This window comes from Cyprinodon variegatus, unplaced genomic scaffold (assembly GCF_000732505.1).
Source record: "Cyprinodon variegatus isolate N-32 unplaced genomic scaffold, C_variegatus-1.0 Scaffold330, whole genome shotgun sequence".
NCBI classification, from domain to species: Eukaryota; Metazoa; Chordata; class Actinopteri; order Cyprinodontiformes; family Cyprinodontidae; genus Cyprinodon; species Cyprinodon variegatus.
The window spans coordinates 636,106-659,914 of NW_015150783.1; the positions used below are offsets into that span (position 1 = coordinate 636,106).

The following is a 23,809-nucleotide window of genomic DNA, read 5'->3' on the forward strand; positions in this document are numbered from 1 at the left end:
AGCTCTCAATTTACCCTTTGGTCTACGTTCCTACCCTCACTTATGGTAATGAAAGCTGGATCTTGACCGAAATAACGAGATCCCGGATACAAGCGGCTGAAATGAGCTTTCTCCGCAGGGTGGCTGGGCTCTCCCTTAGAGATAGGGTGAGGAGCTCGGTCTTTCGGGAGAGGCTCAGTGTAGAGCCGGTTCTCCTCCACATCGAGAAGAGAGTCATCTTTTTCGGATGCCCCCTGGACGCCTCCCTCGGGAGGTGTTCCAGGCACGTCCCACCGGGAGGAGGCCCAGGCCAGCCGGAGAGACATAGTCTCTCCGGCTGGCCTGGGAGCGCAAAGGGCTTCCCCCAACAGAGCTGGAGTAGGTGTCAGCGGTGAGGGAAGTCTGGGAGTCTCTGCTTAGTCTGCTGCCCCCACGACCCGGTTCCGGATAAAGCGGGAGACGACGAGTATGAGTACGACGACTATATAGTAGACTGTACAGTGAACTCAGTTAACGGACCGTTCAGAAAGAGGAGCACTACTTGCTCTCCGTTTGTTACGTCACTCTGCCTCCCTGCACGGTCCCTGCCCCATCTATGTTATTAGTCACTGTGACAACAAATCCCATAATGCTTTGCGAGGAGAGCTGTCCTTGCAAAGCATCCAGAACATATCTGTTCGTCTAGTCACCATGGATGATCACTACTAATCAAGGTGCATAGTGGGAAATTTCGAGTCCACTAATTTTTCATGCACCAGACAATCGGACACTCATCTAAGATGTGTCTAACCAGCATATAGGGCCCTACATAGTGATCAGGGCAAACATTCGGACACAGCCAGAGTCGAGCGAACAGCCGGTGTTGAGCGCACGCAGAGATGGAACCGTTTGTGAGGACAGTGAGTTGAGTGTGCGTCAGATTTTATTTGTTTTGAGCTCACGCACATGATTGTTTAACAAGTGAATACCTGTGGGCTTCAACAAATGGCACAATCGTTACGCCATACCTCTCTGCCAGAAAATATCTCTGAGAAGTCAAGCTCCTGTCCAGTTCCTGCCTGTTAAAGCAGCTTCACACCCCATGACAAGTTTTTGTTGCTCTCATAGCCACAAAAACAAAATGTTTTTGTTCTTGGTGACTCGTCCTGGGTGTTCTTCCTGCTGGTTCTGGACACTATGGGGCGGACCTACTTTCTTGCAGTGTGTCTGAGAACAATTATGTGATTGGTCTGAGTTTGCATGGGTGCAATAAGTTGGAAAAGTAGAGATGATTTTCCTCTTTTTTCTCGGATTGGGCATCCATTCTGTGATCTATCATGTGATAGATAGTTTGAGGATTGGCCGTCAGAGGTGGCGAAAAACTATCAGCGTTTCTAGGATAAAGGCTGATTTATACTTCGAAACTAGGTCGTCTGCGTAGGTGTCGCAGTGAACAAAGACGTCCCCTCCCCAGACACTCCGTTGCACCTCTCTCAAATTGTAGCTGACTGCAGACAGTGCCGCAGACAGGAGGCCGGCTTGTTTTGTTTTATGACTGAAATTGCGGAAAACAACTCGTGAATTTGGACCAGCTAGAAGAGTGAGGTGTGCAAGAACGCTGGGACCCTTTTTCCACCTGGATCCCCGCTATTTTTCGCCGTCATGTCCCTCTGTTGTCGGACTACTCGCCCCCACTTCCGTTTCTAGACCCACAGCCTATAGAGCAGACCACGCTTCAATACTGGGCATAAATCAAAAAAGTCTTTGTCAAGCTCACTGCGGCACACTGCTGCAGGAGCATAACCAGCCCTTAAGCCTTCTAAGTTATACAAAGCCTTTTGCTCTCCTCCTCATCAAGCTGAAAAATATCTTGAGGTGAGGACCCGGTGTTATCAGTGTATTAGTGAGAGTGGGATTCCCTGTTGCTACTCTCTGGCTGGAAACAAGTTCAAATAAACGACATATAAACATTGTTTTGTTTGTGTTTATAACCCATATCTCTCCTGTGCTTCTGATGGACCGCCTCATGACCAGAAACTTTCCCCAAAGCCTTCATCCGGCTGCTCGCCCTCTACCCTTCGGTACTCCTACTCCCTGATCTTTGCCTACCTACCTCTTTTCTTTCCCTTCCTTTATGACAATAACACCATTCACTTCCCAGATTGCACCCCCTCCCCCAAATGCCTCATTCATCATGGTCTGACTGACTTTCCTCAACATTACTTCTCCTGCCCCTACAGTGACTGCTCTGTTTTGTTCCTTCTCTGCTTTCAAGCACTGCTTGAACCCCTAAGTTTTCTTAACACTAGAACTACCAAACTACTAAAGTCGTTTGGCCTCAGTCCCCAGCGCTTCGCCACACCTCATTGAAATTACCTTTCTTATTAAAATTCTACCAAGAATGCGTCACACAGCAGACCTTTCCCACAGGTACAGGAGTTATCTTAAGCCCCATGTACACTACCCTCTGAAAAACGATCTGTGCAGAGCTCGGATCCTCATGACCATTTACACACCACGCTAGCATGGTTCCTCGCATCGTAGTGGCGACCTACCGTACTACTGCTCTCTAGAGGTAAACAAGCAAACCAACATGGCGGCGCCCATAACATTCAGGAAGTTTGGGGAGAGGCAGGGGAAGAAGGCATCCTTTGGTGAATTTACTTGACAGTCGGCTTTAGGAAGCGGATGCGACAAACTATAGTCTAATCAGGGCTTCCAGACGCAGGAAACAATGACAGGAGTTGAGGTTCATCACACTGCTAAGCAGAATCATCACTGGAAATCATGTGGCACCGAGGTGAAGCAGCTGAGTGAAGTTGGCCCCCCCGCCTTCTTCAAATCAGACAAAATTAGTGTCAAACGTTTGTACAGCAAAAAATTTTGTTTGTGCCGCTATCATTTTAAAGATATAAAGAAATATTTCTAGAGGTCATCAAAGGTCAACCAGCCCCCCCCACCTTCTTCAAATGAGGCAAAATGGGAGTCAATTAACTCGGCTCCGTTTGTCCTGGTTTGTGCAGCAAAAAATGTCATTTTTTTTTACACTTTAAAATGATATAATCATAGGTTAGCAACTTATAACATATGAAATTCAGAGTTTCAGAATGAACAAATGTTCGCTGATCTTTGATGGCTTCTACAAACAATTATTAATATCATTAAAATGATAGCAGTACAAAAAATTTATATATTTTAAAATATGCATATTTTTATTTTTAATATATATCTTTTAAGTATTTTATATATTTAAAATGTTATATTCTTGAATGGCAAAAACTTTAATTTGTACTGTTATCATTTTAATGATAATATTTTTTAGAGGTCATCAAAGGTCAGTTAACATCTGTTTTTGCTGCACAAACGTTTGACACCAATTTTGTCTAATTTGAAGAAGGTGGGGGGGCTGGTTGACCTTTTGACCTTTACATTTTGATTAATATCTTCAAAGCCAAACCAGCACAAATGATGCTGAGTTAATTGACACCTATTTCGTCTGATTTGAAGAAGGTGGGGGGGCTGGTTGACCTTTGATGACCTCTAGAAATATTTCTTTATATCTTTAAAATGAGCCGCACAAACAAAAATTTTTGCAGCACAAACCAGCGCAAACGTACCACAAACGTTTGACACTAATTTTTTCTGATTTGAAGAAGGTGGGGGGCCAACTTCACTCAGGTTAGGGAAGCTAGTATTTTTATGAATGTCTAAGTTTCCTGATTACGGAGGCTGACTGTAAGGAGGTGACGGCGTCTGCTCATGCTCTCTTTGTTATCTGAGAACTGATCCAGAACTGAACAACGCCGAGCCCTACTGATGAACTAGTACCAGTTTAGTGCGGTTCAGATGTGTCTGGTGCTGTCCGGATCATGCTCATTGCTCAAAGCACGGTGACAGAAGTGGAAAAGAATCTGCACAGCTCTGCCTAGTTGTAGCCATTCTGTATACAGTGTGACATGGAATAAAATTAGATCGGAGATTTATAAGATGTAAGCAATCAGTGCGTTCTGGCCTTAAATGCTGCCGATGATGTGATGGACAGCTCATCGAACAGGAGATATGTAATCTGATCGTATTTCTAATTAGATATAAGCACATTATTAGAGTCGCCAGAACTTACCGTTAAAAAACATGAGTAAATCTTTTTCTGCTTATAAAATTGCTTATAGAGACATCACATTAAAAATGAGCCTTTAAGATGAGCAAAGATTTTAACAAACCGTCTTCTTCTCGTTTTTGTCCACTTGACTGTGGTTCAAGCACTTTACATTTCACCATCACTGCTGGTAGAATAGTAAACTTCTGTTTCTGTCTCTAACACCCTGTTACAACAGCTCACTACTCGTCTTCTTCTTTTTAATACAATGTTATCATTAAACTCTAATGGTTTTCCAAAGCTGAATTTCTGATTCACCCCTCACAGACAAAGCATTTAAATGAATCAGTTCTGTGGCACATGGCAGCCTGAGATCCAAGCTGGATCTAACAGAAACTTTCAAACGTTTGATTGATTAGTTGACTGACTTTATTGATCTCACGGTGGAGAACTGTACGCGTTATATCAGCTCAAATAGAAGGTGTCGAAGGAAGAAAAGGAAAGTCCAGGTGTCCTCCTGACCTGCACTCTTGGAGGTTGTGGGTATTAATGCCTTTTTAATCCTTTCATTCCTTAATGATTCATTTCATTATAATATATAGTTCTTTTATCTACTCTCATAAATGTCTAGTTCTGATCAGGAGATCATTTAGAAAAGCTTTGAAAGGATGACCCATTCATAGTGAGGAGTGTGCAGAGTGAAATGTTCTAAAACATAAATTGTCTGCCTGTTAACTGTCCATCCACCCCCCCTAAAAAAGACAATAGAATCTTTAAATTAGGAAAGGAGGCCACAACAAAGAGGCTAAATGGAGGGCATGGCGTAAACCATGCAGCGGCGGAGGACAGAGGCCATGCAGCTCGCCAGCAGGGGATCAGACGCAGCTTTCTCTGCCGACGCAAAGGGAGCCAAACGGTGATTGTTTACTGGTTGACCCATGCTAGAATAACCCGGGTTAACCCGCCAACATCAATGGAAAGAGCCTAAAGACAGTTTACTCAACCTCTGTGTCTGTTACCATAGTAACGTTCTCCCTAGAGCTAATCTGGTCAGTAGCAGGTTTTTCCTCATTAAACTAAGTGTCCTCTCTCTGCCCTCCTTAAAGCCAATCATGAGGTTTTATGCAGGAGATTTTCTCTCAGTATTTTGCGAACAATAAAAATAAAACCCTTTACTAAGTCTGTTAGTACACAACACAACTATGGTAAATCCTTGGGATGTCATTAAAGAATGATTGGCATTAGTTCTCAGTGAATTCAATATTTACAAGTTGAAGGTCATCAGACAACATTTCTGAAATGATGACAGTCTGACCAAAGTCTGACCACTAAATGACGTCATGCACCAACCCCGCTTTGTGATTAGGATCGTTTCTTTTTAAGGAAAATTACAGCTAACAAAAATGCACAATGCAGGTTCCTTTAAGGGATGCTTGAGCAGGTCCTGTGACTGCGGTGCTGCTGCAGCTCTTTCTGAAAAGATGCAACAAGCAGAAACCGCCCCCCCCCCACCACCCCACCCACCGACCGCACGCCTATAATACAATATTTATACACTGAACCACAATCACCCTTCAATTAAATGACCCTGACACTGCTTCTGACTGCTGTGGGTTCAATGAGATAGTGACTAAAGATCACAGGAAATACTGGAGTTTAAAATCAGTTATCATCTGAAAGGGTCTAGATTTTGCTCCTTTAATTTCTAACAGTATATTTTCGAATGTATGTAACCGGGTGGTTATTGGGTGTAAATTCCCACCCGTTTCGGGCCCTTGAACGCATTAAAGCTCCGTTTCTCTACCTTCACTTCTGCTTTACAGCATTGACGGACTCATTAGCGTATATAGACACCAGTAGATTCTTTTGAATGAGCGTTGGGAGCCGTGCTGCTACACTAGGATTTGGATCTGGATATTCGGGGCTGCTGGAAGAGTTGTGGGTTTTCACTGCAGTGTCTGCATATACTCCTGTCTGTGGCTAATGAAGGTACATTATTTTCTTTTACCTTATAGCTTTATTATGGTCGGCAGGCACTTTATTGTTGTTTTTTGGTTGTTACAGACTGCTGCTGTTGCTTATTATGCTCTCACCAATGCAACGTGAGATTCGTTTTTTTCTAAATTTATTTGATCTTGTCTTATCTTGTGTGTTACTAACGTGGTTTGTAGTGTTTCTAGAGTCTCAGATTGCTTCCTGGTTTGTCATGGGTTCCTGTGCCTTATTGGATTTTAAAAAAGAATAATAAAGTTTGTCTTCTAATTGTAAAATAATGCATAAATAAAATATATAGTTTGTATACTAATTATGTTTCCTCATTTTAAGCCAGACCTACCTATGTACTTTTAATTTGGAGACCCTAGTCCACTTGATGTTATTTTTAGCGGTCTACTAGTTGGTTTAGGGCCACGTCCTCGGTCCCAATCCGGGTAATTCCCCAGTGTTACATGTATATTTACACCAGCCTTATTTCTAGTCCTCATTAGCTGCAGTTTACGTCCCTATGTGTCTGTCTCCTCCTACTGGTTGAGCTCTCCTTGATTTCAGAGATCTCCTGTTTAAATCGTTGCTGACTTTTATTTCTTTAGAGAACCTCTGCTTTAATTGTAGATTTCGGACTTTTATCAGTTTCTCTGCTTCCTGTTAATTTGTTTTTCAGTGAGCTTATTTGGACCCAGTCTAGAAGTGTTGATTAATACTCTGTGCTGACCTCGTTGTTGCCATAGGTAACGGTCAGGTTGAACCCAAGCCTGGATTGGAGGACTTCCTGGTGCTTTAGATCCTTAAATGGTCGCCTGCTGTGATTGGTTGAGATGTGATACTCCAGATCTCTTTCCGAAAGAGTCTAAAAGCACAAACAAAACAAAAACTTGGTTCAGAAACTCGGTTCAGACATCAAGCAATTTATTAAGAAACAAAGGTAAAAATGACCATAAAAAGAATAAGGACATTTGTGTTCAATGTTTAATTGTTGGGCTGCATGGTGGTGTATGGTACGGAAGAGGATTAGGGCCACTGGGAAAAAAAAAAAAAAAAGTTAACTGATTAAAAAAAAACAATTTCAGTTTAGTATGGGAAAAAAGTCAGAATTCTGGGATTAAAGTCAGAATTCTGACTTTTTTCTCAGAATTCTGACTTTAATCTCAGAATTCTGACTTTAATCTCAGAATTCTGACTTTTTTCTCAGAATTCTGACTTTAAATAAAGTAAAAAAATCAGTTAACTTTTTTTGTTTTTGTTTTTTCAGTGGTCCTTTTCCTCTTCCGTAGTATTGTGCATGGTTTTAACGTCTTTGTGTGTCTTTGCCCATATTCTGCTGGAGATAGGCAGCCACTGTGACCCACGGTTCAGTAAATGGTTTCCATGGCTGGGGAGCAGAGAAATTAAATGCTGCGTCACTGAGATCCCAGAAAACTGAGCCAGAAGCTTTTGATCCATTCTAGTAAATAACCTTCAACATCTTCACCTCTGCTGTGGAGACTGTCTTGTTTTCTCTTTCTAAAAGGATTAAATTAAAAGATAAACTACCTTTTCTTTGATCTTTTATGAGTTAAAGTTCAGTAACTACATGTTAGCACTATATGTTTAATGTGTATCCAAAACAAGTGTTAAATAGCAAAGGTTTCTCACCAGGTTCGGAGCAAATCCAGAGTTATGGGGAACAAACAGTGTGAGTTCAGACTTCCTGTGAGCCAAGATGTCGATGAGCTGCCTGCCTTCGGAGGACGAGCCGCCGTAGTCCACCAGCAACTAAAAAACATGTAACCAGAATTAAAAAAAACTTTTCACACTTCTGCAGTACAAAATATCCCTCCCTCTTCAATCAAACCTCTGCTTGGATCAGTTATATCCAAATATATTTGGTTAATAGTAACCAGGAAAGTTTTCCTGAAAATCTTCTTCCATTAATGATAAAAAAAGCCTCACAGCGGGTCATTAGGCATCCCAAATTAGACGGCAAACTTGAATTTAACAGGATCTGCACGGCTTGTAAACTGGGTCAGAACATCTACAGAACTACAGTCATTGCAGGGAGATCCTGATGAACCAGCGCCACCATCAGAGACAAATCAGGGAAGTTCTTTTTTTATATTTTTCATAATAAAACATCACTCAGACTCTGATTGTCGATACACTTTATATATATATATATATATATATATATATATATATATATACTTTTTTCTGTGCGGTCCGGTACCAAATGACCCACGGACCGGTACCGGTCCGCGGCCCGGTGGTTGGGGACCGCTGGTTTAGAGGACCCAAATGCAGAGGCAGAGAGACTGAGGTGATTTCTTGTAGTTTTATAGCAAACACAAATAATAGAGGCAAAATCCAAAAATCCAACTAAAAATGTGACACAGACCAGAACCATGGTGACATCAGGGGAAAACACGCACAAGGAGCCAGGGAGAGACGAGGTGAGGAGACAACAGCGACGACAAGGAACCAACAGGGAGTGAGAGCAGAGGGAGAGTATATGCAGCTGACTGAGACAAAGGCAGGGCTAACGAGCTGATAAGGAGCAGGTGTGAGAGGAGACAACGAGGGAGCCAAGAAGAAAGGAACACACACAGCGGAAAACAACAGAAAAACACCAGAACTAACATAAATCTAGAAACTACAAAATAGGATTTAAACCAATAAAACTAGGAAACATGGAGCAAAGTAAAGGATAACAGAACCAAAACCATGACAGTCTTTGTTACTGCTATTAAAAAAAACAAGAACTTTGAATCATGTTTGAACTGATGCAGTTTAGGCTGTGTTTTAGTCACACAGTTTTGTAATTTATATGTTAAGAAAACAGAAGGTTTTGCTTTTAAATGATGTTCCACACATGCAATTCGGGCTTACAGCTCCTCAGTTATTATTATTTTTTTTTTCCATTTTCTATTTAGGTATGCAAAGACGCAAGGATTACTTCAAATTAGGTGGATGTTAAAAGGTGTCCTAAAGTGTCAGACTCCAGCAGGAATCAGGATTTATAAGTTATTTTAAAAAAAGATGTTTGCATCGTGCTTACAAATTTTTTTGTTGCTTGAAAGAGTAAAATTGTTCCTCAAAAACTAGCACAGATTGGTCCAAAGGCAACTATAAACACGCTAAAGTCGACGCACAACATGTCCTAACATGACCTGGCAGTTTTTCATTAGAAAAATCTTTGTGTTTATCTATTAAGTTTTATTTATCTTTTATACTAAAAGGTATATTTAATAAAACCTCATTCAGTAATTAATTCCACACAAATAAAAACGAAAAAACAAACATAAATGACCAACAGATTGTCCTAAATGTTAGAAAGTTTTGCAAAAAATGTCAACAAAACACCATAAACCCCAAAGAACCAAAGGTTATGCTGATCTTTCAGAGCAAAGCTGCAGCAAAATACTTCAGAATGATTCCTGATCAGGTTACAGCTCCTAATCCTGTGATGGTTTTATAAACTCACCTTGTAGAAAATGGAGAAGTTGCTGTTTGTGGCCAGGACACTGGTCAGGACGCCGTTGCAGAAGTCACCGTTTCCAACATAACCCTCAGGACATGAACAGGACACGTCTGCACAGAAACATCAGAATCAGCAGAGAGCATTTCCATTATCATGAGCTGCATCGCAGGGCTATGATTAATGAATTAATTAATTCAGATACCTTAAAAGGTTCCTTTATCTGATATTCATGAATACAAATCTGTTGCTTTATCCAAATCCCTTCAAATGTCCTTAATGGAACTTTTAGTTTATTCATAACCACCTTTTTACCTTCAGTTTTAAAATTATGAATGTTTCTGTGACTCTGAGCCGTTCTGGTTGTTTGATATCAGTCAATGTGTGTCAAAGTGATGATTCACCTTTTATTGCTTCTCTGGAAAAACTGAAGCATTGACATGGATGCAGATATAGGCACAGCTCTATCAGCCAAGCTAACCAATCTCCTCGCTCAGTAGATAGCCACAAACTGCTCAAGCTCGTTCTCCAGGTGGCCACAGGTGACGCTTCTTAGACGCTACCTGCGAGGCGAACTATCATGAGGAGAATACATGACCAGCACGCCGTGGAGAAAGCCGCGAAAGATGAGAAGTTGATTGAGGTGACGTGTGTCAGATTGTTTGAGACACTATATTGTCAAAGTGTGGGACACTCAATTTTTTGCAGCACAAACACAGTAACAAATGAGCAAAAAAAAGGTATGACTTTGTCAAAATCTTAAGTAAGAAGACGAAACTACGTGTGATTTTGCAAAAATAAAAAAGTAAACCTTTTCTTTTAAATTCTGGAGGTAGCACACATGTATCATGGATGCCTTTGGTAGAATTCAAATGAGCGAACTTAATCTAGATTATAATCTAGATTGAAAAAAAATTATCAATGCCCACCACAAATTTTTATTATTTGTTTATATAATTTGTATGTTTTTTATTTATTTTTTTACTTTTCGCTGCCCCCTTCTTGCACAGGGAGGTCTGGAGATTTCCTCCAGGGTCTGCTCCCCCTAGAGGAATTGTCAGATAGTGTTTTTATGAAAACTGTAAGAATATGTTTAGTGTCTGCCTCTTTGTGCATCTCAGGTGTGTGCTTGTATGTCCATATGGATGTAAGGGTGGGATTGTGTGAATGTGACTGGGTGAATGTAAAATTGTTTGTCTTCTTGTCAGGTTGAGTATTTTCCTCCCCGGCCACTGAACATCTTAGGCCCAAGTATGAGCATTTCCTGTCCTGTACCTCTTTTCTTTTAGTCCCTGTAGGGATGGGAACCGAAAACCAGTTGCTGTTCAGAACCGGTTCGATGTTTCCAATTCCATGGCACTGCTGGCAGCTCGCTTAACGATTCTCTTAAGTTCCAGGCAGCACCAGAGCCTAGCGCTTAGCAGCACGACCTACGTCACGTTTTTTATGCAAGTTACACACATGGCATTAAGTGATCAAGTACGACGTGACCAGGTGTAAGTCTAGAAAAGCAAAACACAAAAAATGGCGTCCCATCGGGTAAAGCGATCGAAAGTTTGGCTTCATTTTAAGGAAGAGAAAGATGGCAAGAAGGCGCTTTGCAATCATTGCAAAGCGGCAATTAGATCCGCGGAGGAAATGCATCCAACATGCAGAAACACCTGCGCACACAACATTGCAATCATTTTAACGAATGCCGTGTTTTTGATGCTTCCGGACAGAAGCTAAAGTTACACCACCATGAAAGGCGACTCCGCTGGTAAGTAGCTAGTTTTATAATCACTGGTTGTGCTTAATGTGGTTCTGTAGAAGCAGTTTTATTGTCTTATATCAGATCAGAATCAGAAATCAGAATCAGAATATGTCCTTACACGTGGCCCTACACTTACTTAGCAACAAAACAGTACATGCTGAAGGTCAAGTATGAGTCTTAGCAATAATAAAGTCTCTAATGCCTTATTCGTACGCAATTAGATGATGTATGAGGAGGTTTGGCAAAACAGAGAACATCTGTATAAACATTCCTTGAGGGTCGGAGTGACTTTGACGCAGACCAGCCCTAGTGAATTCCAGTAAGCTTTCGACATGATATTCCTGTGCATGTGCAGTTACGTAATGCGATGTGGAAACTATAAATGCCGGTTCAGATGGACTGAAGGTTGGGGGATAACAGAGTTGTGACAATACAGTGCTGAATGTATGAAGTGTTTTAAGACAGCTGTATGAATTCGGTTTGTAATTAAATGTGTCCCCCCGCCGGATGATAAAATGGTGTGAATCGTGGCCTTCTTTCTGTCATAAGGGAATTCTACCAATGAGCTTCCATAGTTCCTAGTAAATCATATGCCATTTCTGGAAATATACCCATTTCCTACCTCTCTTTCGGGTTATTAAACGTGTTACGAAGTTGCTCCACAGTTCAGGGAGTGAGAGAAAGGTGACGCTTATTATTTAAATCAGGGGGAGATGAGTTTATTTCTCAAAATTGTACAGTAATGCTTTTTCATTAAACGGATGCCTTCTCTATTAGATTAAGATGACTGTGAGGAGACGGGTAGCCTGGCTGACAAAGAGGCTGGCAGCTCCCGTTCACTGCCTTCTAGTCGCAGAGGCAGGCGGAAATAGAATGTCCCAGGCGAAGGTAGACGAATGTCACCGTGCACTCACCAAGGTCATTGTTTCACAGAATCGATAAGGAACCAAATCGTTTCACAGAATCAATAAGGGAATCAGAATCGTGAAAATCGTATAAATTCTCAACCCTGTCGTCTGGTGCGCTGACGGTTCTCTAGGTGCGGGTTTGGGTACTTCAATGGGCACCGTCTCATTCCTGGTGACTGGCGGGCCTGGTCCTCCTGGCCCTGTGGGGTCCCTACTTGGGCGTAGTGCAGCCTCAAACCTCGGACACTGGGCTCCATGCTGTGGCCCTGTGGGACCCCACAATGCCTCAAATTCACTTTTGAAATCCAGGGGCATGGAATCCCCCCTCATATGCTTGAGAGTGTTTAGAAATTTTGGGGGTGATTATTAGTAAATCACTACAGGTCTTATGTTGTGCTAATCGTACCCCAGATGAATAAGTCGCTTTCATTTTTCACCTTTTGCCTTCCTTTCTGTTGTTTCAGCTGATCTTTCTCGCCCTTTCCCTTGATCTCTTTTTCTCACTGAACTGTGGAGTTAACAAAGAACATATATTTTAGGATGGAAAAGCCGTCTATATGTAAAATTTTGCTTTGGCCATTTAGTTTTCTGCAACAAAGTAAGCAGTTTTAAAAACCCACTTTATCTAATCTCACGTTGCACTTGCCCATCATGGACAGCTTTTGGCCATGACATTTTTAGCTGAATCTGCCTCACGTTTGCTTCTCACTGCTGCAAGAGGAAGAAACACCGTAAGAGTGGCAGCGGTGCAAAGTTGAGATTTAACACACTTACGCTGGTAAAGGGTTTGGCAGGGTATATTTCAAAGATGAAGGAACTCATTTCACCAGGAATGTAGCTCTAACCAGTTAGTCTGAAACTTATCTTTCAGCTGCTTAGTGATATTGACGCCTGTTGATGGATTGGCAGGATCTGGGTAAATCCTGACATCACTGGATCCGGCATTGCTTTTGAGTTGTGTTGTTTTTTTAGAAGTCCACATTAGCAGCTAAGCATGATTTTTTGAAGAGGGAATTTCGCGCAATATAAAAACCGGATTTGCGGGGATGAACCAGATAATGCACTATTCCTGATATCCCGCAGTGAATTTTAGGTCCTGCCCCGGCACTATGGCCTCCGAGGTCAGGTCCCTCAGGGACTGGGCCTGTTCGGGGTTTTGCTCCAGGTGCTCCTGTATGCCCCTCTCTGGTGGGTGGGGCCATCACTATGTCTGCCCTACTTGGGCCTCTGGTTCTTCTTTTTCTGTCTTGGTCCCTGTAGGGTGAGTATGGTGCTGCCAACACCTGCTATTCATTTTTTAAATTTTTTGTTTTTAGCTTTTACGGCACTAGTGGTTCCTTTTTTCAATAATGAGCTGACCAGAAAGCGGGTATGAGAGAGAAGGAGAGACATGCGGGAAAGGACCACAGGCCGGATTCGAACCCTGGTCACCCTCGTCGAGGACTAAGGCCTCCGTACATGGGCTGTCCGCGGCAACCACTGCGCTACCTGCACACCCTAAGCATACTTTTCTGTTGAAGAAGCATTGTAAATCCTTTTTACTTCAGCTTGCTCATGCATTGGATTCCAGTTGCTCAGGCATAGTCACTAATCCTAAACACTAAGCTGCAGCTACAGATATATAACACCCTGATTATCAGATTACTATTAGCTAGCTGTGGGACATTAATACCCAGAGATATATTGGCTAAACAGAACATACAAGGAAAAAATAAATAAAGCAATACTGCCTCTTAAGGCTGTTCTTTTCCCCTTACTGAATTTCATTGACAATGATTTTAAACAATCGATTAATTGCATTTTCTGATTAACAGTTTCAGCCCTACTCCCAAATTACCTAATCACAAAGATCCCCACCCAACCCCAAACAACTTTAATGTTCTGGACACAATAGAATCATTTTGAAAAGACAAAATATAAACCTTAGAATGATAAAAAATCTAAACACCAAATTTCCAATATTACTTCTATGCAAACCAATTATAGAATTAAACTGATCTACTCAACCCATCGCCTTCATCCATGGCAAAACATCCAACAATCTGATTGCAAGGAAACTTTAATTAAAGATCTAATTTTGATTAGCAAGACAATCACACATCTTAGCTGCTTTGAAACCTTGAAATAGTATGACTTCTCATAGCTTAGGGAAAGATCAATAAAAAGAAAAATACCACATACTAACTGACAGCTCAAACACTTGTATGATAGAAAACTGACGTTACTGCAAATAAATGAGCCTTCGCTGGCGTTAAATAGAAGGAAAAAGGCATCAGACACCTCCACCACATCTCGATCGGAATAATCAACATTTTAACAGATCCTCACAAAAAGGCGTTCCTCCGATATATTCATCTAAAAATGTCCCTCAGAGCAAAAACAGGCCTTATTAACACCCTGAAAGGACAGCTAATGACAGCGGGCAAACCAATTAAAAAGACCATTCTAAGATATGCACAATCCTATCTCCTCTAATGACGTTGTACCTCACACTTCCAAAACAACAAAAAACCAGAACATCTGCATCAATAATACATTTTTGCGCAATATATGCATGTAATAACTTTTTTTCTGTCCAAAATAACTAATATAGATCTTTTTTGCACTTTCAAAAAATGAAAAAGTCTAGAGAGCTGTACTGAATTAAATCTCTTTTTGTATACACTTGTGTATAAAAAAATGACAAAATAAAATCTGTCTAACTCTGTCTAAGTCTGTCACTAATAAACTAATTATTGCACAGGACAACGTTTACACACCCCAGAGGCCCATCATGGGAACAGCTGTTTGCACAAGCATGCATCAGTGATGTTACCAAGTGAGTTCTAAGTAACACATAGAGTTTATGCACAACAAAAAAGGAATGAAATAAAACTAAAACAGACCTAAACTGGGGACAATCACTAAACGGGGAGCGTTTGTCATGATTTTTGCACTTGATTGCTCATTTCATGCACCAGCTCTACCCTGTTTTCTCATCACTGCTCATCTGGTCCACCTGTTCCTGTTCCTATTTATGCTGCCCATTTCCACTCATCGATACCACATTATTCTTGAGTGTTTGGTTTTGAGAGTTCTCTAGCATTTTCTATAGTGTTCTGATTGCCCGTTCCTGACATGTTTCTGTATTTGCACTTTTGAGCCTGCCTTCCCCTGTCTGATCTGTTTGCTTGGCCTGTATTCGGACTCTCGTTGGGTTCTTCTGTGGACTGAACATGTATCTGCCTCTTGACTTCACCCTGTGTATTATCTCTGCAGCCTTCTAGTCTTCCGTGTCTGGAGCTCCCTGACAGCATTCGCTGTGTCTTGTCAGTGGACCGCCGGGCATCATCCTGGTTCTCTGGGCACGGACTGAACTGTCAAACCAGGTTAGTGACTCGCGTGTTCATAATCAATCTCCATCAGATTCTTGTGGCACTAACCTGTATTTCTCTCTTATAGACATTCCTGTTATAGAGGCCCAAGCCACTGATTCCGCGGATCCAAAGCCCCTTTATCTAAATAAATATTTTAAGTTATTCCACTGTCGGTCTTGCCTCAATTGTGGGTCCTCTGTTCTGAGTCCATATCAGGTTGAGGTTTTAACTCAGAAGCATCTAGAACTCTTTCCCGGACCTTATTCCAAAGGAATCACACAAGCAACCTCATCTTGAGTCAAATAGCAAAACACAAAAAACATAAAAACAGACTCCAAAGACCCAGGCAAACAAAGGGTGAAGACCTATGCAAGTCATTTATTGGTATTTGCTTTGGAATGTGCTGCAACGGTGATAAAAAACATCAGAGCTGCAAGAGATTGGTCTCGTGCGGGACGCCAGAAATGGAAAATATAGATCCTTGATAGGTGTTGTAATATTTTAAGAAAATTAATGCGAAAAGTCTGGTTGCCTCCGGAATATGAGGATTTAAACATTGAATATACTCAGTTTCAACATCGTGTTCGCAGCAGTTAGAGAAGAGGAAGAAGGGAGGCCGACAATAGATGCTGTTTTGTAAAAAGGAACTTTGCATAAAGCGTAGACTAAACACCCTGTGGGTGAAAACCACAGGGAGTGGCTGAGGAAAACAACTTTTGCTCATATGGGTGAGAGGATCCACAAAACATCCTGATGGAGCATTTAATCAGATGGAAAAGAGCCCAAAACTGCTCAATACCCGAGCTGAAAGACAAGGGAACAATGGAGCAAAGGAGAGCACCAGACGTCCATCAGTCATAGTCTTGATTTAGTCCAGAATTAGTTGCTAAAAATTGGGCTGTGTTGGGTTGGTCTGGTTTTGTCCCACTTTAGTCCAATAATAGACGTTGAAAGCCCAACGTTCAAAGTTTTTTTCGACGATCTAAAAATTATGGCTTTTCACCTTTCAACCCAATGTAGACGTTGTTTGGACATAAGTCATGTCGTCTTTTCAATGTCTTTTTATAACCTATCTTTGCTCAGTGGTGCCAAAGATAAGTGTGTGTAGCGCATAATGGGGACAACCAGCAGCCTAATCAGCTGAGGTTCCTTAAACTGGGCTGCTGTTCCCAGCCTTCTGCAGAGAATACCCAGTCGTAGTAGTGGGGGAAAGTTGACCTGACTGCCCAGGGCCCAAGTAGGAAGAGGGTTTCCATGAAAAACCTATTTTTTTTTTTCATGTTGTAATTCTCAATGATTTGGGCCCTCTGATTTAACCTGACTCCGCCAGATGGATTTGCTCCGCATATCCATCTGGAAACCTTCCGTTGAAGTAATTTTGGGAAGGGGCGGAAATACTGGTTAGCTGATTGGCCTATGTTGGTGATAGACGGGCCAAATAAACCAATCAGATCAANCTCACGAGGCTACCTCCGATTACCTGATGTCATAATTTATTTAAGTTATATATTAACATCAACTGAGAGAATAAAACTTTATGTCAACGTCCACCCAACCCCTTCTGGAAGCCTCCACTTGGCAGCAAAAAAATGGTTCAGTGTGTCCAAGAAAAACTGGTGACAAGTGTAACGTCAGTGAGCCCAGATTAACCGTGGACCTGGGAGCTAGACATCATGCTCCCCTAAAAGCATAAATCAGGGCATTAAATGAAGGAGAAGAAAGAAAAAGAGAGCAGAAAGAGGGGAGGCAGCTGCTTTCTTTCCCAAAGGTCAACAAAATCTGCCTGAAGTTTCAAGCTGATCCTGCAGAGACTGAATGGTGATGGAGCCCCAGCTGCTGAGCTGAGGGTTTAAGCAGGAAGCAAGTGGAAGCCAAATACTGCCTGGAGGTAAAGGGAACCCCTGACATTAGCATGCTGCTGTTTAGAGCAAAAAAATAAAATAAAATTAATCATCAATCCAATCCTGCATTGAAACAATCCACAAAATCATCTACCAGAACTGTGGTATGAATAATCTGTCAGCTTCCCAAAAATAAAAATTCTGTCCTGAAGTTCCACCATAAGTAAGGGTTAGGTTGTTAGTTGAAAAGATTATTTTTGATTGCCTGTAGCAAAGTTTGTTTAAAACAACATATTAAAGGTTTGCACCAAACTGCTTATATTTAACAGATTGAAATTATAATTGGAAGCTGAGATGAGAATGAGAATTACCGTTAGCTAGTTTGGCAATCTGACTGTATGATCTGGCTGATTTTTCTCTGTAAAGTGCCTTGAGATGAAGTGCTGTGATAAACTGATTTGAATTTGATAAATAGGATCCAGATGATTGTTGGGTTTACATTTTGATGCACAGCCGTATTACATACGTGGTTAAAAACATGCTTCATTTTAGCCCTCCTTTCGTTTATGTAGTATCTATCATGAAAACCTGGGCTGTAATGTTGATTTGCCTTTTGCTTCACTGTTTGCTGTTTTGATGTGGAAAAACATGTCTATTGTATTCTCCTTGATGTTCTGTGATCAGCGAAAACGTCTCATTAAATGAATCATGTAACCTTGCATTTCACTGTGTAGCTGTTAAAACAGCTGGAGTTTTGTTTTTACTGGCTTCTATTCCAACATAGGCGGATCGATCATGCAGAAGGTGTCACGTCAACTAAATGACTTGACTAGTGAAAAGGGGTGTGACCAAGGGCACCACCAGGGCGTGGCCGAGGGTGGCCACCCTGGGCTATGCCCTGGCCACCCCACTGGCCCCCTACTGGCCAGTGTAAATTGTAGTAGCATCGGTTTAGCGTTTCACCCCATTATCCACCCAGCAAAGCAGCCGCTCTCCCTGTCCTTCTCGCACAATGTAGTCCTCCTGCTCTCCCCCTCCCCTACCCGATATTTGCTTGCACACTTGCGCAAATGAGCTACCGGTACAGATGGCGCTTTAGGTACAGATCAGATACTCACATTGCGCTTGTGCGCTCGGAGAACAACGGCTCAGCCCGTGCGCCCGCTTTAACGATGAGAAAGCATATCAAACTAACAGTAAGTAAATAAGTCAAGTCATTTGTTTGCGAAAGAAAAGGGGGATATGTTAACTGTAACATCATACTGTTAAAGCAGCTTTTAGTGTGTTTCTGACATAGTTATGTAGCTAACTGGATGAGTTGGTGATTGTGGATGGCTGGTCAATTTTCAGACATGAAGAGAAAGCCCACAGACATCTGTTCTTATTTTAAGAAGAAAATTACAGCAGAAGCAGAGAAAGAGGATGAGGAGAAGAGAGAAGAGGAGAAGGAGGAGGAGGAGAGAGAGGAAGAGATAACTCTTATGAATAGGGAAACTGACAATATTTTTAATTGTTATTGTCGAGTTCATAAAATGTAGGTTTACTGAAATACAAAATTTATGGATACAATTTCTGCAGGAAGGAGAGACAGTTGAACCCCAGACTCAAACATACTGTCTCCCACTGGACCTCCTCTGCAGAGCGTTTATTAACAGAACATGACGCATGGTTACAAACAGAGTATTGTTCTGACAGAACCATTGATCAGTTCATGAAGACAGAATGCTCCATCAGAATGACAAGGCAGGATGGTCTCCTGACTGGATCGTGACACAGGAGTGGAGCATCCCCTCGCACAAATGTTTTATAAGCACACATTAATTTTATAATCATCATTGAATAATCCTAACAGTTATGTCCTCTGTCATTTTGTTTAAAATAAAACTTCAGTGGTTATTTAAAGTGTGATGGACTTGCTTCGGTTGCAGATAAAAGAGTGTAACTCTGATATTTGATCATAAGAATTATTTCTGTATATGAATAGAATCTAAGGTGGATCATGCACTTGTAGCTGGGTACCTCTGAGCCTGTAGCAGTAGGCGTCGTACTTGCTGCTCTGGTCCACCGGGTCTTTGTACATAACCAAGCCCACGTGGTTGTCTCCACATTTGACAGAGGGGAAGCGGATCGGGTATCCTACCCTCCCTCCTTCTATCCAGCCAGCAACACACAGATGCATCCCGAGCTGCAGAGACCAGACAGAAACAACAGAGGCAGAAAGACATTAATATCTGATCTCAAAGGAAGGAGATACCATCATCATGGGTCCAGTGGTAATTTTTGTGCTGTCTGTGCTCAAACTCTAATCTAAGATAGAGTTATATTAATCTGGGAGGAAATGAAAAATCCTTTATAGAGACCAATCAAAGGTTAGAGGTTTATTTTGAAAGGTAAAGATATTTATAACAGGATTCATGGCTGGTTATAAACAAACCTGTTTGATCAAACTGAGATCGATCTCTATCTCCCTGCACAGCTTCAAACTTTTTCTGGTACATATGAATTTACTGATGGAATAATGTCATTCTGAAGCAAAAACTCTCACTCTGGTTGTTTTTACTGTTTTTCTAAAAAAAAACAGCTTTTAATAGCTTATCCAGGATTCCTCATGCAGGAGTGAATCCTGCTAAATCAATGACTCTATGCAGTCAGCTGGGTTTCCTTTGACAGAAAACCTTTAACCAACCTGACTGCATGATCTGATTAAACTGTCTCTATAAAGTGTCTTTAGATGATGCGTTATATAAATGAACTGGATTAATTAATCTTAAAATGTCACTAACCCTATAGATTTCCTTTTGAGGTTGGACTAAAACTTTCCGGTGGGTTGATTTAATGTCATCATCCCAAACCAAGAGGGATCCTATGGCCGATCGAAAGGCATCTATATACGAACCTTTCATTCACCGTATCAAACAATCTTAAATAAAGAAGGACAGAGGTCTCCTCCTTCCTGAACCCTAAGTTTACCTGCTGAGCATCTCCCAGCTGTTGAAACGTGGCCAGGGTAGCGTCCTCAGCCTGGCAGCCCATCGTTGCCTGGGTGAAGTTCATCATGTACTTCCCCTCTGGGGAGCGCAGGTGGAACACTCCCCCTGTGTTGGCTAAAGAACAATGGTAGGTTAAGCTGACCTTGAAACACTGAAATCTGCCTGCTCCAAGGAGCGGCACCTGACCAAACGTGCGTAATAATGGCTTCCAACGAGATCCATGATTAACAAGGTCATCAATCAATCTACTGTCACCATGGTTACAAGGATGCTACAAAAGCTGGCTGCTGAGGATTCAGTGTACATCATAGATATATCCTTGGATACTGCATTTGGCTCACTGGTTTAGATAAGTTGCTATGGTAACCTCAAATACAAGAAAGAAAAATTATGCCACAGCTGTGTTACTATAGTAACAGCTTTTGTTAAAACACCTAGCTCTATTTAATGAGTTCTACTGATGTGACGCCATGGTAACCATGGTGATAATTTGGTGTTTCCGCTCAGAATTGGTTTCTGAACGGCGCAGGAATTTTTGGTCCCCCTATGGATGAGTTACAGGAACTACAGGCAGACAGCTGAGGGTCCGCTGGAACAGTGTACGCTGGGTCATTGAACACTGCCATGACTCTTTAATGTAAACTCACTCTTTTTTTAAGTATGGAAGTAATTTGGTTAAGGAGAAGATAAACAGGAGGTTAGGACCCTGCTTTGTAAGTGCGATTACTACAAATATGTTGTTTAAAAAGCCAGAAATACTAATTTGTCCTTTTCATGGCTGAAGTTTTCAAATAAAATAAAGGTTTTCATCAAATCTGCACCATCTAGGTCACCTTCGAAGGAGCACAGTGCACGTTTCAGATCACCCGTGTTCTCTTGCTATTGCATCAGTGGCAGCAGAGATTTAACAGAATAGCTGAGTGAAAGAGAACGAGCAGGGCATCGAACCATGGCCACACCCATACAGAAAATCTGACCTGAATCACTACTTCAGGAACTGACTAATCGAGTTGCAACTATCCTCTATTAAACAAAGAGCCAACTTTAATGAATAGATCTACTTGAATGTTCTTTAATGCTTACTGTCGACAGGCTGCAGCCATGTCCCAAATTCTTTGTTTTCCAGCCACTTTTGTTGAAATTTGTATTTTCCTATTCTCTAGGCTTAACATACGGCTTTACTGTCAACTGGAAGCAGTTCCACACAAATATATCATGATATAATAAATCTAATGAAGTTGATTTTATAAATTCATTTAATAAAAAAAATGCCACGATAATCACATATAATGAATTTCAATGCCAATGAAAGCATAAAAATGTATTTAAAAAAAAACATTTAATGACCGGCGGAAACTCCGTGCCCCTTTTCCACCGGCTCCACACGGCCTGGCTCTAAACTCCACTCACCAGTTTTCAAACACTTCCATTGCTGCTTTTTCACTGCTGTCTTTTTTCATTACTGCCACTACGAGAAAAGCAGTAACAGATAGATCACAGGGGTTGACGTTAAGGATTCTTACCACTTGCCCTTTGGGCAAGTGACTTTCACATTTCATTTGCCCAGAAACTATTTTTACTTGCCCAGTATGATGTTTGATAAATATAGTTCTTAATATTCATTTTTGTATATATATCAATGAAACCTGTTTGTTTTTTAAATGTTTTTTGTAATTCAGTATTTTTAAGTTTCCAGGTTCCTGGTGTGTATATGCATGCGTCAGATAATGAACTCCAGCCTACATTACCGTGTTAACATGCTTTTCAATCCTTCCTCACATTCTTTTCAAACTAAACTTTGCTTTAAACTGTTGTGTGCTTGGAAAAATATTAATTGTAATGTTAAAAATCTAAAACAAAATAAATGCAGCAACAAGACAATAATAATAACATTCACCAATTTAACATGTTTAGCTCTATAACATTTAAATGCAGCTCTCCAATGTCTAAGAGAAAAAAATTTAGTGAACATTTTTTAATGTATGACCTGCATCACTGTACAGAAGACTGCCATATGATAGCGCTTTCTAGCTTGTTTGTCGTTTTGGTAACTACATCAATATTACTGCTAGGTGGACAAAAATGACGTAATCTGGCGGAAAATCACCCGGCTTTTTCAAATCACGCGAGAATGTGTACAAAACAACAAAAATGGCGCCAGCAAAGCTTCTGGGTCATTTTTTTATCGAATGTCGGTGATTTTAAAGTAATTTTGAGTGATAAATAATTTTTTTTTTTTTTTGCGATCATTGCACTTGTGCGACGGGCAAATGCAATGAAATTTGTACTCTCTCGACAATAAAAACTACTTGCCCCGGGAGATCGGGCGATGGTTAACATCGAGCCCTGCATCAATGGTATAAAGTAGAACCAGGCCAGGTAGAGCCGGTAGAAAAGCAGCAAAATGAAAATATACCAGGGAATGGGGTATGGTGAAGGGTGCCCACATCCACTATGAAATCAAAACAGGAAAGTGATGCGTTACCATGGTAATGGAGGTCCTTGCAGGTGGCCACAGGGTCACAGCCTCCGTTCTCTTCCAGGCAACGGTCAACAGGGGGCACCACTTTCTCTAGACACTGGACTCCATTACCCACATACCCTGGGAGGCACTCACACCTCCGCTCATTCTGAAGGATCCAAATCACAACAAGTTTCTGTTTCAGATTGAAATGTTCATCTCTCCAATAGTCATTAAATAAATCGATGCATTTTACATGAATTCATCAAAGATGGTGTTATTTTCACACAGACGACGTTTGCTTCAAACACGTCAAAGTCTGATTACACACCTTTCATTTTTATCTTGGTGTTAAATTCTTATTTTCTGTCTGTAATCTAACTAGAACTTTTGTTTAAACAAAACCACCTACATAAAATTGCTTATGGCTGTGTGTGTTGATGACATGATATTGATATGTTCTAGAATATTTTGTGGACAAAAACGTTAATACTGATGATCAATGTTATAATTTCAAGGGCACCCTCATAAGAGATTTAATCATAAGCCACTACTTTGATGCAGACTGGGCGCATTAAACTAGCTGCTGTTTACCGCCCGCCCCCCAAAAAGAGAATAAATAAAAAGAAAAAGAAAAAGGAGATAAATTCTTCATTTATTATGCCACGACTTATGAGTAACTTACACTTAATGTATGTCAACGATCCGATAACTTAACTGTTACTTATGCCTTTCTACTTAGCTGTGTTTCTGTTCTTGATTAAGCTACTGTAGAAGCTATTACTGTATTAAACTTTTACCTTTCTCTCACATAGAAAGCATTCCTGGATCATTGATTTTTTTTTGTGTATTCCCTGTCTGCCCAAAGTCCCAGTCTAGGACACCAACTGTCCACTGAGGCTTCTGCCTCATTCAGGAGGAGCAAACTCTGCAAGCAGTGACTTGATAGCCGCGTGAGACCATCCTGATCTCGCGAGCTTTCAAGGTTTCACTCGCT

General features: G+C 41.2%; 1 protein-coding gene across 1 annotated transcript in view; it reads right to left on the reverse strand.

Annotated features, from left to right (window-relative positions):
- Window positions 1-23,809, reverse strand: part of stab1 (stabilin 1) — a 163,052-nt gene that overhangs the window by 13,734 nt on the left and 125,509 nt on the right. Inside the window, exons 59-64 of the mRNA XM_015385033.1 lie at window positions 22,837-22,981; window positions 20,332-20,465; window positions 19,381-19,546; window positions 9,510-9,616; window positions 7,685-7,804; window positions 6,765-6,899 (exon numbers count right to left, since the gene is read on the reverse strand). Of these exons, the coding sequence (XP_015240519.1) occupies window positions 6,765-6,899; window positions 7,685-7,804; window positions 9,510-9,616; window positions 19,381-19,546; window positions 20,332-20,465; window positions 22,837-22,981 (807 nt within the window). The remainder of the gene's footprint in view (window positions 1-6,764; window positions 6,900-7,684; window positions 7,805-9,509; window positions 9,617-19,380; window positions 19,547-20,331; window positions 20,466-22,836; window positions 22,982-23,809) is intronic.